Genomic DNA, 18,840 nt, shown 5'->3' with positions numbered 1-18,840 from the left:
TCACTCTTTTAAAGTGTAAGTACAGTGGTTTGTAGTTCATTCACAGGATTGTGCAATTATCACTGCTGTCTAATTGTAATACAACCATCATTGCTATCTATTTATAAAACATTTCATTACCCCCAAAAGAAATTAGCAGTCATTTCCCATCCTTACTCTCTGACCACACCCTAGCAACTACTAATCTACTTTCTGTCTCCGTGGATTTGCCTGTCCTGGACATTTCATATATAAATGGGATCGTACAACATGGGGCCTTTTGTATCTGTTTTCTTTAAGTTAGTGTGATGTTTTTTAAGGTTTATCCATGCTGTAGTATGTATCAATACTTCATTTTTTTATTGCCAAGTAATATTTCATAGTATGGATACCACATTTTGTTTATCCATTCATCAGTTCATCAACATTTGGATTATCTCCACCTTTTGACTATTGTGAATAGTGTGGCTATGAACTTTTGCATGTAAGTTTTATGTGGATATGTGTTTTTAGTTCTTTTGGATATACCTTGGAGTAGAATTACTGGGTCCTATGTAAACTCTTAAGTTTAACATTTTGAGGAACTTTCAAACTGTTTTCCAAAGCAGCTATAATAGTTTACAGTCCTACTAGCAATGTCTTCGAGCTCCAATATCTCCACATCCTTACCAACACTTGATTGTGTGTCTTTTTAATTTTCTGTCCTGTCGGCGTGAAGTGGTATCTCATTGTGGGTTTTTTTTAATATTTACCAGACATGTAATGATATTACACAATTGTTGACTTTTTCTGTTTAAAAAGTTTTGTGATTGTGTTTTAAAGGGCCCTTATTTTGGACGGATGCATCCTCAGATACAGAGGATGCCTGAGATTTGCTTTAAAAACACGTGGAAGGGGACAGGATGGGTCCTGGGTAATTGGTGGTCAGAAATGGGTGGGTACATGATCGGAGCAGGAGTTTCACTGTACTGCTGTGTGGACTGTTGCCATATGTTTGAAATTCTTCCCAATTTAAGAGTGCAAAAAGGGACCTGGCAGGGTCTAACTTCCCACTTCCTCTTCCATTCCAACCCCAGACTCCTACCCAACCTCCCCACAGTAACAGTGTGAGGCTAGGGAAATGCTTCAATAGGGGCAGGCAGCGGGGTTGGGCACAGGTCTGTGTGCTCTGTTGCTTGATTAAGCTGTGCTTGTGCTTGCATTTGATATTCCTTGGCTGGTACTAGTTTCTGTGTGCCTTGCCCAGGCATGGCCGGAGTCTTCAAGTGTCGGGGAGTCCCACCCAGACTTGGGACTGGAACCATCTGACACCAAGTATTGCCACCTACTGACAGGACACAACAGACAAATCAGGGATTTGCCCAAGAAAACCATGTGTAGCTTCCACCTATGCATCATTGTGAGTTTAATTTGCATTTCCCTAATGAGCAGTGATGACGAACATCTTTCCCTATGTCATGTTGGTCAGTTGTGTATCTTCTTTGGACAAATGTCTATTCAAATCCCATTTTAAATTGGATTATTTGTCTTTTTATTGTTAAGTTGTAAGAGTTCTTTACCTAGGTAGATACTAGACCTTACGAGATGATTTTCAAATATTTTCTCTCATATATGGGTTGTCTTTTCCCTTTTTTGATGATGATGTCCTTTGAAGCATACAAGTTTTATTTTTGATAAATTCCAATTATTTATTTTTTGAAAGTAATTTTATTGATTATGCTATTACAGCTTTTCCAGTTTTCCCCCTTTATCTCCCCTCCACCTTGTACCCCTCAACCCTCCAGTATTCCCCCTACCTTAGTTCATGTCCATGGGTTGTACATAGAAGTTATTTGAGTTCTCTGTTTCCTGTACCATTTTTGACCTCTTCCCATCTATTTAATGCCTGCTAATTATGCTTCGTCTTCCCTGTGCCTTTCCCCCTTGTTCCTCCCATCCTCCTCCCTAATGAAAACCCTCCATGTGATATCCATTTCTCTGATTCTGTTCCTGTGCTAGTTGTTTGCTTAGTTTTTGTTGTTTTTCTTTCTTTATGTTTTAGGTTCACTTGTTGATAGTTGTGAGTTTGTATTTTTTATCTTCTTTTTCTTAAACGAGTCTCTTTAACATTTCATGTAATAATGGCTTGGTGATGATGAATGAACTCCTTTAACTTGACCTTGTCTGGGGAGTACTTTATCTGCCCTTCCATTCTAAACGATAGCTTTGCTGGATAGAGTAATCTTGGATGTAGGTCCTTGCCTTTCATGGCTTCAAAAACTTCTTTACAGCCCCTTCTTGTCTACAAGGTTTCTTTTGAGAAATCAGCTGATAGCCTTATGGGAACTCCTTTGTAGTTAAATGTCTCCTTTCCTCTTGCTGCTTTTAAGATTCTTTCTTTGTCTTTAATCTTGGGTTACTTAATGATGATGTGCCTTGGTGTGTTCCTCTTTGGGTCCAACTTCTTTGGGACTCTCTGGGCTTCCTGGACTTCCTAAAAGTCTATTTTCTTCACCACACTGGGGAAGTTTTCCTTCATTATTTGTTCAAATAAGTTTTCAATTTCTTGCTGTTGTTCTTCTCTTTCTGGCATCCCTATAATTCAGATATTGGAATGTTTCAAGTTGTCCCAGAGGTTCCTAAGCCTTTCTTGATTTTTTTTTTTTTTTGATTCTTGTTTCTTCATTCTCTTCCAGTTGGATGTTTATTTCTTCCTTTTGTTCCAAATCATTGATATGAGTCCTGGTTTCCTTCCTGTCACTATTGGTTCCCTGAATATTTTGCTTTATTTCATTTTGGGTATCTTTCATTTGTTCTTTCATTTTTTTGATCAAGCTCAGTCAATTCTGTGAGCATTTTGATTACCAAGGCTTTAAATTCTCCATCAGATAGATTGGCTATCTCCTCCTCACTTAGCTCTCTTTCTGAAGTTTTGCTTTGTTCTTTCATTTTGGCCCAATTTCTTTGTTTGGGGCACCTGTTAAGTTGTAAGGGGGCAGGGACTTTGGTAGTCACCCAGGCTGGGCAACCTCCATGCCACGCTGTGGTGCTGCCTGTGGGGGCGGGGCCAGAGGAGGAACAGTACAGCTCACTTGCTGGTCTCTAGTCCACTTTCCACAAACTCTCATGTGAGACTGGGAGTTTCTCCCACTGCAGCAACTGCCATAGTCCGCAGCTGGGTCTGAGTCTCAGTTTCCCCTTAAGTCAGCCCCGCTCACGCAGCCCGCCACCTTGCTGCAGCCAGCCCTATCCTCTCTCCACCGCCTCACTGTGGGTTCTCTCCATCCACTGCCTTTTAGGTCTGGTTGTTCCGTTGTACTGTTTCTTTTATTCCGTGGTTGTGGGAGCTCCATGCAGTTTAATTTTCTGGCACTTCTGGTTGTTTATTGATTTTAGATTGGTTATCCTCCTTTTGGTTGTGCAAGGAAGCGAAGGATTTCTACCTACACCTCCATCTTGGCCAGAACTCCCCAATTTTTTTTGTTATTATTTGTGCTTTTGCTGTCATATCTAAGAAACTATTGTATAATCCGAAGTCATCAAGAGTTACACCTATGTTTTCTCCTAAGTGTTTTATAGTTTTAGCTCTCATATTTAAATCCTTGGTCATTTTCAGTTATTTTTTCTATCTAGTGTGAGGTGTAGGGGTCCATATTTATTCTTTTGAATATGCCCATCCTATTGTCCCAGCAGCATTTTTTAAAAGGATTATTTTTCTCCATCTAATGTTACTGGAGAACATAAATGTTCCATTAACCTATATTTTGCATATGCATTATATACTGTATTCTTATAATAATGTAAAGCAGAGAAAAAATGTTACTAATAAGAGAAAATTTACAGTACTGTACATACTTATTTAAAAATCCTTATATAAGTGAACCCACATAGTTCAAACCCACATTGTTTCAAGGGTCAACTGTAGTTTTTAAAAAGGACTTAAAAGGCTCCTTTATTCACCTTCTTATTTAAAAGCTGTCTATCAAACATTATCATAGAATGCATTGGTTAGTTAGACATAATAAGCAAAAGCAAATTCTCTGAAAGAGGAAATATAGCATCTTGTGAAACACTTAACTAGGAGCACCTATCCTAGTCTAAAAGAAGTCAGGAAATAATTTCTGGAACAAGTAGCTGAGACCTTCAAGATACACAGAACTGGTCATGTAAAAGGGAAAAGAGTGTTCTAAGTCATAGAAATATCAATGCTATTGAAGGCATGGCCTGCCTGAGAAATGCAATCCTGTATCCTAGAGGATAGATTTCAAGTACTTTATTCCTAGGAGGAGAGGCAGAGCTAGATTATGAAAGGTCCACATAAGGCCAGTTTACACATTTAAACTTTGTCCTGAGAACAACCAGAGGTCATTGGAGAGTTTTAAGAAGAAAATAAAAAAAGAAGAGGAAATGAGATCATCGGATTTGCACTGTAGAAAAATTAATTCCATTTTGGGTGAGAGGCCAGAAAACTAGTGAAGAGTACTATTGCAGAAACTGAGGCAAACAGTGATGGTGCACTGAATGAGGTAGTGACAGCCAAGATGGAGATAAGTGGAGATATTATAAAGAGTTTTAGAAAGTAGAATTAAGTGTTTAGAAGAAGAGGAGGCAAGGATGACTCCTAATTTTTTGTTCAGGGCCAGTGGATGGATGATGTTCCTTACTGATCAAAAGGGAAATAGTTGGGGAAAAATCATGAGTTTTGTTATGAAAATATTGAATTTAAGTTGTCTATAAGGTATCTAAGTGGGTTTTTACATGGATCTGACATGTAGAGCACAGTAGAAAAATAATGTGCTGGGGTCTGTCCATATGGTAGCTATTGGTTATTTTCTGGTCATTGTGGAGATGTGGCAGAGGACGAAATTTACTCATTCAATAAATAGTCATTAACTAGTTTACACTGTGCTTTCAGAGATGGCACACAGAACATTGTACTCTACTCCCAAGAATCTCTGACCTCCCCCATCTTGTCTCTTCCCTCCCACCTCTTTCCTCTCCCTTCTGTCATCCCCAAATAATAATTTCATATATTTTACTGAAACAGTAATAATGTGTTGTTAAGAGTATTACCATTAGCTTCTCATCCTTCACTTATTCTTTACTTGTGTCAACTTCACCAAGATTTCTTTTTACAAAGTTAACATTGTATTGTTACTATAATATTTTCTTTCCTTTTAAGTGTCTTAAAGACTTTTCTTCATGATCCTCTTGTGGAATGGAGTAAACCGGTGAAAGGACATTCCAAAGTACTACTGAATGAAACTGGGGAAGTTGTCAATGAAAAGGTTAGTAGAAGGTGTAGATTGATATGAACTGATACTGTATATCTCTACCAATGAGAACTGATTCTAAATACTATCAGTGGCTGACTATTGAATACTCTGAAATTTAGTTCTCTAGTACATCAATGCCCAACTTTTCTTTATTGTCATTACTCATGTTAACATTATTATCATTTATGTACCAAGAGAACTGAGGACACACTTGTTTAAACCATAGACAGCTACATTTATGAGTGGGAAAAACTTGAACACAAATTGTGTAACTTACAGAGCAGCAGGTCTCAGCTTTAACATTTTAATTGCTCTAATTTTACAATCATCATAAGAAATATGTAAGTATCTAATATATGAACTCAGTTAACACTCTGTAGAAGTAAATTTTTGGCTGGTTAATTATATCGCTATACAGTGATCCCTCACCTATCGCGGGTGTTACATTCCAGAGACCCCTGAGATAGATGAAAATCCTCGTAGTGGTGTTATATTTATTTTATTATTTATATATATTTTAAGGCTTTATAAACCCTTCTCACACTCCTATAAACCTTTCCCACTCTCTTATTAACCTTTCCCACTCTCGTATTAAACTTTCCCACACTCTTATGAACACTTCATATGCTCTTAAACACTTTCTACACTCTTAAACCTACGTAATTTTAACAACACATAAAATTCTATATGGGTATTCACCAGTGAAGTATGCAGTCCTGGGTTTAACCCTTGATACAGTGAAGTCGCAATAAGTGAACCGTGATATAGTGAGGGATGACTGTATTTTTATTGTAATATATTACTTATTTAAGCACTTAAAATTGAAAGATTTACAAAGGTTAAATTAAGACATGGTAAATTGACTTACACCACTGACATGTAGTCCGTTACAGTACAACGGGTGGTGAGTCTACAACAGGTGTCACTGGTAGGCAAACAGGAAACAAAGTTGAAAAGACCACTTTGAAACAAAACTAAGGGACTAACAGCTGGGGATTGTTAAGTAGCAGCAAACATATTCACTCAGATCCTGAGTATGTCAGTACACATTAAAAATGATTTCTTCTATCAACACTGTAAAAAAAAAAAGAATTCACTCCCTACTAATATTCCCTATTTCACGAAGTCCAGAAAAATGCCTAAATAGTTGATGTTGGATCAGCATTGCAGGCCTTCAAATCAATCTCATTATACTTGTTTCATTTCTTTTGTATTTGCTCTTACAAATGGGGTCAGTAAAATGGCATTCACATTTGTTAAATAACAGAAAGATAGTAATTCCAAATTATCAACATGCACATGGCATTAGGTCTTTATGTCTTATGATTTTCAATTTTTTTCTTGTAGGCCAAGACCCATGTTCTTGATATCGAGCAGCGACTGCAAGGTGTAATCAAGACCCGTAATAGAGTGACAGGGCTGCCCTTATCTATTGAAGGACATGTACATTACCTTATACAAGAAGCTACTGATGAAAACTTACTATGCCAAATGTACCTTGGTTGGACCCCATATATGTGAAATTACTTCAAAGAATATGTTAATCTAAAATTAACATTTCATAATTTATCTGTTTTTATATATTCAATTCCAAAATATAGTACAATATAAGTTGCTTTATGTTCTCAGAACAATGTATTATTTCTCCCTGATTGTTAATATTTGTTATGAAATAAAGTGCTTTCCTCACTATCTACTGTGTATTATAACCACTAGAAAAATAGAACATGAAATGTTCTTATGCTCTAAAAACACATATAGCCCTGGCTGGTGTGGCTCAGTGGATTGAGCACCAGCCTGTGAACCAAAGGGTCACCAGTCTGATTCCCAGTCAGGGCACATTCTTGGGTTGTGGGCCGTGTCATGTCCCCAGTAGGGGGTGCTCTAGTGGCAACTACATATTGATGTTTCTCTCCCTCTCTTTCCCTTCTATGTAAAAATAAATAAAATGTTGAAAGAAATAAAAATATGTATTTGCAGGCGGTAAGCCAGACTTACATCATTTTACAGCTTTTAGTTTTTAAGTACTTGTTAGCATAAGGATTCATTTGAACAACAAAAAATTACATTGAATAAATTCTGTGGAACAAAACACTGCTGGATTTGTGTACAGAGCTTATTTCCCCTGCCTTCTAAGAACTGACAATCCAGAGGTATAAACATAAATAGCATGTCATTATGTTCACTTAATAAAACTCCTTTTTTATATGGTTGCATTGTGTGATCTGGAAAAAAACATAAGACAAAAAACATGCATATGAAAAAAACAAACATTCCGTAATTTTAAAAATGCTGCCAACTGAAAGCGTACCAGAATGTTTAATCTTGGAAGACAGTAATACTTAAAGTTTCGTGAGATTTTAAAATCTAAAAAATGTTTCACGTGGTTAAATTTTTTCGTTGTTTTTTTTTGCAGAGAATTTAAAATAGTTCACAATAATTACAAAGCAATGAGGTTATTACATTCAAATAAATGGGAAACTTTTATGACAGATGACTTCTCTTAAGTTCACTTGGGACAGTTCTTTTTTTGCACGGTTGAAAGTGTGATGGGGAAAACAGGATAAAAACCAAGAGGTATGAACGTGAAAACCAAACAATTTACAATTGAAGGCCTAATACTGTATTAAAAAGTTGAGGAGGAGGCTGGGTTGGGGTGGAGGGAGTTAGGAAATTTCTTTCAATAAATAACATGTTAAAGAGTGTTCTTTAAAAGAAACTTTGTTGTACGTATGTATCCCTCAAAGAGAAAAAAAAAAACAACCCTCACTCTCAACCAGGAAAAACTAAACCAATAAATCTGTTGAAAAAGATACTTAGATGAGCACCCTGGGAGAATACAGCAAACAAGACAAAATTCAGTGTTCAGTAATAGTCTTTAAGAAGCCTGGTGGTTTTCAGAACCAAGTGTCGGCTATTACGAGGAAGAGGCGAGTATAAAAGGGGATAAATGGTAACGAGAAATATACAAAAACATGCTTTGAAAAAAGAACTAAGCATCACATTCGTCACAGCTGCCTGAGCGCTCCCAAACAAGAGCGCGTGGGGGGGGGGGGGCATTTGGAGCCCCGTCCCAGACGCGGCCTCGGGCCAGCCACTCTAGATCAGGCGGGCACTCTCTATGGTCGGGCAGGCTGTGTGTTGTCATCAGCAGAGCGACGGCCGGCGGTGGCGTGGGCGGCGTAGGGCCCGGCGGGGCGTTTGGTTTCGGTTTGGTGGAGTTAGTGTTGACAGTGGAGATGGGAGTCCCCAAGTTTTACCGATGGATTTCGGAGCGGTACCCTTGCCTCAGCGAAGTGGTGAAAGAGCATCAGGTGGGTGAGCGAGGGCTTGCGGTTAGAAGACCGACGACCTGGGCTTCGTGGCCCTCTCCGCCCAGAAACGGGGTTTTCCGGTCTCCGCCTCCTGCTCGTCATCGACGGATAAGAGGCTAAGGAGGGGACCGAAGGTTTGAGAACACCCAACGATCTGGGTGGGGGCGAAGACATGTGGCGCTTCTGCGACCGAGCTCCGTTGACCGTGGCGGTTGTGACGGCTCCCAGCCGACAGAGCCTGCTGCGATCCCGATACTCAGTCCTGGGGAGGCCAGCTCGAGTGAGCGCGCAGTCCTCCTGGAGCTGCAGGGTGCGCTTTCCCCTCTAGAGGTCGCAAGCCGGGGAGCAAGTCCTCCAAGACCTGCCAGCCCCTTCCGCAGCGCAGACAGCGGACTCGCCGCTGGCACCGCCTGCGCAGTCGTAGGTGTTTACTTCCGGAGGAACCTTTCGCACCCGCCGGAATGCCTGGGCGGGCTTCCGGGCGTAGCTGCTGGTTCCCGTTTGTCGTACCTTTTGTTGCCCTTTTTCTGTTCGGATGACAGTACCATTCTCCCATGGCAAAAGAACAAGAGTACACTTGAAGCAGGGCGCGTTATTTAGATTGTTCATTGTGAGAGAGAAATAGATTGGTTGAGATTGTTAGAGCACTAATAATACATTGGAACTGTGGAAAGATAATAGAAAGCAGTTATCTAACTGCTAGACTTTGGGTGATAGGTTAGTGTTTGTCACATTTAATATTTGTAGACCTTTTGTCCGTTTTATATTTTACAGAAAATAGTTTTGAAATGTGTATAGCTAATTGAATGATTTGTGATGGATAGCATTGTATTTATAGTGGAGGGGTACCAATATAGGGAACAACATCGTGCTCTCTACATATAGTTTAATCTTTTTTAAAAATACCATAAGCATGAAGGTAGGGTTAAACTTCCTGAAAGAATTTTTCTGTTGTTGGATTACAATCATTTCATATATAAGGAAAAGCTTTCAAAATTTCCAAAACGGTAGTTTATCTTTCATTTACTTGAAACATGGGTTGAGTTACATTTAGGAAAATATTTATTTCCAGAGAAGAGGGTAAAGAAAGGTTACTTGTGCATTGCAGAAATGGAGAGTACTACATTGTGAACTTTGGCTTTTCGTGGTCTTTCAGAAAACTTGTTTGTACCTGCCACACATCATGCACTTTCTCAAGTGAAAAAAAAAGCGATTGTTATTCAGACTCACTTGATAATACGTAATTTGTTTAGTAATATTTTTTACTTTGTAGTCTTTGGTGTAGAATTTGGTTTGGTGAAAATATCTGATTTTCTCCATCCTAAGAATTTTGTTACTAAAGGACAAAAGTAATATCTTTAAGGTAGCTTTATGATTTGAACACTAAAGATGGGTTTAAACTTGGTCTATCAAAGTGATGTCTTTCAGTACTGTTTGATACTGGTACTTAACAACAGCAAAAGCAGATGTTACGATGGGGTTACCACGCTACTCTCTCAAGCAGCGCTTGAAAGATGTGAATGCTTGAGTGAGTCACAATGGTCCAATAGCTAGTCCTGTGGGGAGGGGGCTGGGAAGAAGTTTGGTGGAGGGTTGTGTTCTGGAAATTTGTTGGTGGTTAATAGTAACATAGTTTTTGGTTTCTGAATACTTACATAAAAGCAGAAAGTAATTAGCAACATTTAAAATACATAGAACAATTACAACAAAACCATGTAACAGAGTATCCCTACAAACCCCAAAATACGAAGTGGGGACAATCTACCAAGAGCCTTTAGACACAATTAGTATTGTCATCTTTGCCAGGAAGAAAGAAGCAATGGTGCAACATCTGGTTTACCTGAGAATGGAACTCCAGAATATTTACTGAAAGACTGTGAGGGCCAATGAGATAACAGTAGCTGTAACTGAGGAGCTTTAATGGTCAGGAGCAGTCTACCTCCTAGAACTTTTAAAACTGATTTGCCAAGGCACCATTCTAAGGCAGAGCTTAGTCTAAGGAGAAACTGCTGGGAGTGTGATAAAATTTTATTAGAAAAGGGACAGTAGAGATAAAAGAAAAAGGTCCACATAAAAGTGAGGTAGGGTTACAGAGTCAAGAAATCTTAGGAAACAAACCACCAATCAACACCCCGCCCCCCAATTTTTATCCTATCCCAAAACAGCAGACGAGAGAGCTCTGTGAAGTTAAAGCTTTCCTGAACCCTTCCCTCTAAAAGTTCAGGAAAATTAAATTTACATAAAAATGAGCAACAGAAAAATATCAAAGTTAAATAGCATACAAAGTTATCATGAGGGGAAAAAAGGAACTAAAGAACATTCCCTACAATTAATGCTTGTAATAAAAACATGTACACAAAACAGACCAAAACATACTATTTCAAAATGAGCAAAAAGGAACTAAGAAAATGCATAAGACATGAAAGAACAAACTAAATTAAGTGTGAAAATTCACAATAAGGGGACAGAACCTAGGGAAAATTAGACATAAATAATTATTTCAGCAATGAAGTTTAAAATAACAGCAAGGCAAGAGCAAATGAGGCCATGAGAAAACACAAGTGTAAAGAAGACATTTTAAAAGATAAAGTTTCAAGAGACAGTCATAAGAAAGACAAATAATAGGGGTTTCTGAAAAAGGAAATCAAAGCAACATAACAATACTTATTTATAAATAAATATAATTTATTTGTATATAATATACAAACATAAATTATATTTATAAATATATATTTTATATAAATATATTCTTTCAACATGCTTTTTTATTCTTAAAAATATATTTATAAATATAATTAAAACTTTCCTGAAATTAAAAAAAAGTTTTTTGGAGCTGCATGTTCAAAGAATATAACATGTGCCTAAGAAATTTGATTCAGATGATCAATGCCAAGACATGTTGAAGTTACTGGACTTTAAAGAAAAAGAAAAAAACAAGAAAACTTCAGTTAGAAGAAAAGAACACACGACTTGTAAAGAAAAGAAAATTAGGTTTCCATCACAGTTATGTGCTAGAAGAAACTGGAGTAACATGAAACTGAACTGACTTTTGAGTATAATCTGTAAGCTGATAAACTGTTCTCAGTGTGCAAGAATTCAGGGAATATTGTTTCTTTGAGCACTTCCTCGAGGAGTCTACTTGAGAATGAGCTTCAGACAAAATGGTTAGGGAAGACATCAACACGAGGACCAGTGATGAACATTAAATATAGTTACCTGAAGAACGAAAAGGCAAAAAAGTTGCCTTGAATTTTAATCGAAAACATCAATATGAATTTATGATACACACATTGCATGTGTGTAAATTTCCTACCTCTATCCCTCTGTCCATGGAACAGCCCTAGAAACAATGATCAATCTAGTAGCAAAATATACCCTTAGTGCCCAGGTTATGGTCTTGAAATACCTTACTTATTAAAAGAAATTGGAATTTCTTGGAGAAATGGCAGATTCTAGGCCAGATGGGAAGTTTTCTAGATGGTCCTGGAAACTCTTGTCATACCATATAGCAAAGATGCTACCAGAGACATGCTACCAGATGCTACCAGACAACTACTAGAGACATGTCAAAGGATTTGAAGAGACAACTGGAAGAGGCTTGCGTTGTCCCCAAGAGGTACAATTTGAGCCTCAATAATAATAATCCAGTGTATTAAAACCCATCAAATATGCTTAAATCCTTGAGTTCAGATACTTTAAGAAAAAGGGTCCCCTTCCAAAGGTGATAGGGACTATTCCTAATCTTGAAAACTGATTAAAGTTAAGAAAGCATTTTGTTCTACCTTTCCTGTATCACTGGGTAACCAAATAGTAAAATGGTCTCTTTATAAAAATATTCTAGTTGATAAGAAGAAATGATAGGATATTACCATTTGGCAACCTCAAATAAATTAATAAAAATAGGCATTAAGTATCAATGGCTGCCAATATTAGAAAAAAGAATGTGAGGCCACCAAACTAGAGAGCTTACCTCTATTTTTATTTTAGAGAATTCTTTACATTGATAAGGTAAACAAGATCTATATTGGTGTTTGGATGTGTAAACTACACACCTAGAACCCTTTTCAATAATTAAGTCAATTGAGTCTTCCAGTAGTTTGGTAGAAATATATTATGGCAGTATAAAATTAGTTTCTTCATAAATCTGTGTTGAATGTAAAGCTTATATATAATAGGCTTGAAGAATATGAAGAAATACAGTAATATTTTGTGCTAGTGTTATACTAGCATAGCCATATGTCTTGTGTATTAAAGGGCTAGGAGTGAGGAAGGAGTTAAGTAATAATAATAACAATGACTGCAACAACAAAGCAAAGCAAACAAAACAGTGGCTACTTCGAGAAAAACATACTTTTCTTAGAGTTGAGGAAAGTAGCCTAGATCAGAATGTGGAGATTACAAAGTACAAAAGGAAAACAAAATCCAAGAGGAAGTTGCACATGTACTGTATGAGGTCTGTTTGGACAGAATCTAGCCATTGTTAATATTACAATGAAAGTTTGCATGAGATCAATGTACCCAGGCAGCCAAGGAGAGTGGACTGGAATGCATGTGCATGAATAATAACGACCTCACTGTACTAGTCAGTGGGAATGGTAGACACCTTTGAGTCAGCAGGTGGGCTGTGTGGCCATCACATTCACAATGACTGAGCAAGTAGAGCAACAAATCTGCATCAAATTTTGCATTAACCTTGAACATTCCTCCACGGAAACTATTCAGATGATTCAGAAGGTCGCAGCTCTGGGCAACTGGTGATTGGCAGCTTCATTATGACAGTGCACCTGCTCATGCATCACATCTCATGCAGAGTTTTTTGGCAAAACATCAGATCACTCAGGTGACTCAGCCCCCTTACTGTCCAGATGTGCCCTGTGACTTCTGGCTTTTCTGAAAACTAAAATCACATTTGAAAGGGAAGACATTCCAGACCATTGATGAGATTCAGGGAAATATGACAGGGCACGTGATGGCTGTGGGAGGTCCCAAGGTGCCTACTTTGAAGGGAGCTGAGACATCATTGCCCTGTGTACAACGTTTCTTATACCTTATATCTTCTTCAATAAATGTGTCTATTTTTCATAGTACATGGCTGGATACCTTCTGGACAGGCCTTGTATACTTAATCAATGTCCTAATAATGGATGTGGATGGTGAAGAGGAATAAAACCTCTGACCAGTAACATTTATTATTCTAGAAAACCCCAAGATTGCCCTCATACTGCAGTCCAATTTCCACTAAGGTTGTTGGTAATGTAAAACTAGTGTCTTTCCAGTGTCACCTGCTCCCTTCCCACTTATCCCTATGCTATGGTGGTTCCCTAACTTGCTCTTTTCTCAAATACATGGATTTCATGCTTCTACCTTAATTCCTGTAGTTCCTGCTAGAAAGACCTTTTCTTCTGTATCTGGTAGACGACACCTTCTTTCCAGTCTCAAAGCCTTTGACTCCTTCATACTTTATCAGTCCATACTTTACGTAGAAAGATACATGGTATTGTTGCTGTTGCTTTTTCTGTATTCTCTCACTTTATTATATCTAAGGGCAGGGACTGTTTACATAGTTCTTATGTGGTTCATTTCTTTCATAGTGCCTGGCAGATAGCAGTTGTTCAGTTAATGTTTGCTGACGCAGTGAATGAGTAATAGAGATAAAAGTAGAGATTAAGTTCTAATGAGGAACGTATACAGGGTGGGGCAAAAGTAGGTTTAATTGTTCATATGGAAAATAATACAATAATTAATAAAAAATAATTCAAGAATAAAGTGTGTTTTGTGTACTCGGAACTGTAAACCTACTTTTGCCCTGCCCTGAATAACTGATGAAAATGTAACCTTTACAAACCAAAGGTCATGTTAATTATAATTACAATTATAAACTCTTAGAGCATAGGCGGTTCTCTTTGTGATTACAATTTAATATAGTGCTGTTATAATAGGTAAGATTTGTTAATTATGTGCCATGTACTAAACACTTTTAAGTGTTTTATATGCATTTGCTTATTTAGTCATAGCAATCCTAGAATTATCATCTCCCTTTTGTAGCTGAGAAAACTTGAGTCACAATGATTACTTTACTCCACAGCTAGTAAAGTAAGTGTTGGAGCTGAATTTGAAACTAAGCAAAATTTCTCCAGAATAGTGTTTCTCAACCTTTCTCCTATTGACTGTCCCTCCTCCATGACAATGCTTTTTAGACTTGCTTTTTTGTTACTCTCCTTCTCCCATGGAAGTTTAATACCACAGCTGTACTGTCTGTCTGTTTATGTACCATAGCACTTTATTATGTGCCCCCTCCCCAACAATTTGGACACCTTCAGGAGCCATATAGTTTCTGTTGATAATGTGTACTCTAGAGCCTGTACTTTGAAAAAATTTAGTGGTAAAATATACATAAAATGGAATTTGCCTTCTTAACCATTTAAGTTCAGCAGTGTTAAGTGCATTCACAGTGTTGTGCTAGAGCTTGTACATTATTACCAGTCTCCTATGCTTTTGCTAAAAATTGCTTTTTGACTATGAAAACACAATTTTTCAAATTACACAGAACACAAGCTGGCTTTTGTATTTCAAAGTATTGCTCTTGTGTAGGGAGCCTTTCTGTTTTATCCTTTGCTATGTTCACTACACTACTGTATTTATGGTATTTTCTAGCTTATAGCATAATATATGACACATAATAGGTCTTCAGTAAATATTTATTGAATGAGTGAATTTTTAACTACAGCATATTATGTAATCTGTAAAACATAAATAGTATATATGTAACATTGTATATTAAAAGCTTATTAAAACATGTAGGGCATATTAGTATGTCTTAAAAGAATATATTAAAAATGAAATGAAGCAACCAAACTTTGGGATTGTTGAAGATAAATAGTATTAAAGAACTAGAGAAAACTAATTGTTAACAGCTTTTTTAAACAAACATACTGTCTTTAGGTAAAAAGACAGTAAGTAGGATAAAAGGCACTCAGTAGAATACAAAGTTATAATAATAAAAAGAAACTAGTGTTTTGAGAAAATTAGATACTGAGATGTTAATTCAGTACTTAATTACAAATGAAAGCAGTAGGAATGCATATACCAAGTGAGTGGTAAAGGCCACATGTACTGTCACATTCTGGAAAGGAAAGCTTTATTTGTTTATTAATTCATTAAGTATTTTTGATTTACTACTTTGTGTCAGGCAGCATGCCAAGAGTTCTAAACAGGACCAAATCAGAGACCTTTCTTTGAGGAACTGGCTGTTCAACAAGAAAGGACAGACATTACATTTAAGTGTTCAGCAGAAATGTGTAGAGCACCTAATATATGCCTGGGGTTCATGCACTTACTGGGAACACAAAAACAAATACAGTATAACATAAAGTATCATCATCTCTTGGGTGAGGAAGGGAAAGCTTCCAGACAAAGGTAATTCAGCTGGATCTTGAAAGCTGAATCAGTCTATAAGATCAGTGAACAGAGGAGCAAGTAGAAAAGAAAAGATTCTGGAAGTAGGAACATCTGTAAAGTCACAGATGTTTGAAACAGCCTAGCATGTTTACAGCTCTATAATTTACTGTAGTTAGCTTGTAGGATATATGTGGAAACAGGGAAGAATTTGGTGGGAAAGATAGCACCCAAATCATACAGGACATTTTATGATATTGAGGGTTTGTAGTAATAGTATTGGTTTAAGTGAGTAGACAACATGATGTATTAGATTGTGAGAGAGAAAACTGAAGGCAAACAGTCTAGTTGGAAAACTGAGGCAGGGAGTTGGGATGGAGAAAAAGATGAGACTGCCTGAAACAATGGGAATGGATAAGAGGGTCAAATGGTAGAAACATTTTGGATGTTAAATTAAAAAAAAAAAAGCCTCAGTGACTAATTAGATATGGAGTTGAGGGGGACAGCAAAGTCTAAGATAACATTGAAATTTCTATTATAATTTCTAGTTACTGCAGAACAGTATTCAACTCCATGTTCTCATTTTCTTCACTGGTCAGTGATTACTTAATCATTCTGTATCTTCCTTATGAATCTGAAATTTAAGAGAATTAAACAAATTTTTCAAAAAAATTACTGTTAAGTTATAAAGGTAACATGTTCATTATGTAAAAATTCATATAGTACAGAAAGATGTGAAAGCTGTTAAATAGTCTGGCAGGGTGTCCAACGTGCAGCCCACGGGCTGCATGTAGCCCAGGATGGCTGTGGATGTGGCCCAGTACAACACCATAAATTTACTCAAAACATCATGAGATGTTTTTCTGTTTTTGTTAGTGTTTGTGCATTTAATGTGTGGCCCAAGACAACTCTTTTTCTTCTAGTGTGGCCCAGAGATGCCAAAAGATTGAACACCCCTGGTAGAGGAAAGTAAAAAGCAACTGAAACTCTATCATCTAGGATTAAGTACCAGTAACATCTTGTTTCTGTATACTCCTAACTTCTCTCTGCTAATACATATATAGATATTTTCTATAAAGGGAATAATAATATACCTGCTATTGTATATAACCTGCTTTTGTCACTTGACCATGTGTATTATACACGTGCCATGCGAAATATAAATCTGTATCATAATTTGTAATTGTGGACTATACCACTGTATGGATGTTCCATCATCGTTTTCTGTGGGGCCTTAAAATTGTTTTTATTTTCTATCTTTACTGAATGGTATTGACAAGAATGTTCTTGTACTTATATCTTTATGCAAATTTATGATTGTTTCCTAGAATAAATTTTCTTTTTTACATTTTAAAAATATAACTTATTTTTTAATTATATTTTATTGATTATGCTATTACTGTTGTCCCAAATATTTCCCCTTTGCTGCCCTCCACACCCAGCACCCCTCATTCCCTCAAGCAATCCCCACACCATTGTCATGTCCATGGGTCGTGCATATAAGTTCTTTGGCTACTCCATTTCCTGTACTGTATTTTATATTCCCAAGGCTATTCCATAACTACCTATTTGTGCCTCTTAACCCCTTCACCTTTTAACCCATTTTCCTAAACCCTTTTCCCATCTGGCAACCATTAAAAAGTTCTCCGTATCCATGATTCTGTTTCTGTTTTTGTTTGCTTAGTTTGTTTTTTAGGTTTTATTGTTGTTAGGTAGGTATTTATAGCCACTTTATTCTTCAAAGTTGTGATCTTCTTTTACTTAAATAAGTCTATTTAACATTTTACATAATAATGGTTTGGTGATGATGAACTCCTTTAGCATTTTCTTGTCTGGGAAACTCTTTATCTGCCCTTTAGTTCTACATCATAGCAATCTTGGCTGTAGGTCTCTGCTTTTCATGACATTTTTTCATTAATATTTCTTCAGAAATCAGCTGACAGTCTTATGGTAACTCCTTGTAGGTAACTAACTGTTTTTCTACTTTTAAAATTCTCTCTTTGTCTTCAGCCTTTGGAACGTTAATTATGATGTGTCTTAGACTCAGCCTCTTTGCATCCATCTTGTTTGGGACTCTGTGCTTCCTGGACTTGCATGTCTATTTCCTTCACCAAATTAGGGAAGTTTTCTTTCATTATTTTTTCAAACAGATTTCCAATTTTGCTCTTTGTCTCCTTCTGGCACCCCATGAGGTGATTGTTGGACCTCTTGAAGTTGTCCCAGAGATTGCTTCCAGTATCCTTGTTTTTTTGGTTTCTTATTTCTTCTTGTTCTGCGTGGTTGTTTCTTGCTTCCTCATGTTCCAAATCATTGATTTGATTCTCAGCTGCTTCTCCTCTACTGTTGTTTCCCTGTAAATTGCTCTTTATTTCAACTAGTGTATGCTTTGTTTCTGACTGGATCTTTTTTTATGCAGCTGAGGTTCCCATTAAGTTCTTTGAGCATCCCTATAAACCAGTGTTTTGAACTCTGCATCTAATGGATTGCTTACCTCTGTTTCGTTTATCTCTTTTTCTGGAGTTTTGATCTGTTTTTTTCATTTGGGTCATGTTTCTTTGTCTCCTCATTTTAGCAGCCTCCCTGTGTTTGTTTCTGTGTATTAGGTAGAGCCGTTTTGACTCTGTCTTGGTAGTGTGGCCTAATGTTGTATGTGTCCTGTGGGGCCCAGTCGCACAGCCCCCCCATCACCTAAGCTGGGTACTTAAGGGGTGCCCTCCTTGTGGGCTGAGTACACCCTGCTTTTGTAGTTGAGTATTGTTGCTGTTAGCAGGTTAATTCCTGGGAGGAATTTACCCAGGCCAATCAACTGCAAGGACTGGCTGTGACTACTGACCACCAATCTCTGCCTTCTGTGGAAGCTCAGCTGTGCAGGTGGTGGTGCTCCAACGTGGTCTATA

At 37.3% G+C, this 18,840-nt stretch overlaps 2 protein-coding genes across 4 annotated transcripts in view; both read left to right on the top strand.

Annotated features, from left to right (window-relative positions):
* The window catches only part of ATR (ATR serine/threonine kinase), a 130,685-nt gene extending 123,089 nt beyond the window's left edge, over positions 1-7,596 (top strand). Inside the window, exons 46-47 of the mRNA XM_045851350.1 lie at positions 5,141-5,246; positions 6,582-7,596. Of these exons, the coding sequence (XP_045707306.1) occupies positions 5,141-5,246; positions 6,582-6,755 (280 nt within the window). The 3' untranslated portion in view covers positions 6,756-7,596. The remainder of the gene's footprint in view (positions 1-5,140; positions 5,247-6,581) is intronic.
* Positions 7,597-8,390: 794 nt separating this feature from the next.
* XRN1 (5'-3' exoribonuclease 1) overlaps positions 8,391-18,840 on the top strand; it is a 161,142-nt gene continuing 150,692 nt past the window's right edge. For 2 of the 3 annotated variants that reach the window (XM_045851055.1, XM_045851057.1), the window contains exon 1: positions 8,391-8,548. In XM_045851055.1, coding sequence (XP_045707011.1) covers positions 8,474-8,548 — 75 coding nt within the window. In that variant the 5' untranslated portion in view covers positions 8,391-8,473. The other variant, XM_045851056.1, reaches the window with a different exon arrangement.

The sequence above is a fragment of the Phyllostomus hastatus genome, unplaced genomic scaffold (genome assembly GCF_019186645.2).
Source record: "Phyllostomus hastatus isolate PE091 unplaced genomic scaffold, TTU_PhHast_1.1 phas_contig_86, whole genome shotgun sequence".
Taxonomy (NCBI): domain Eukaryota; kingdom Metazoa; phylum Chordata; class Mammalia; order Chiroptera; family Phyllostomidae; genus Phyllostomus; species Phyllostomus hastatus.
Note: the sequence above shows the minus strand (reverse complement) of the source record. Positions and strands in the feature narration are given on the sequence as shown.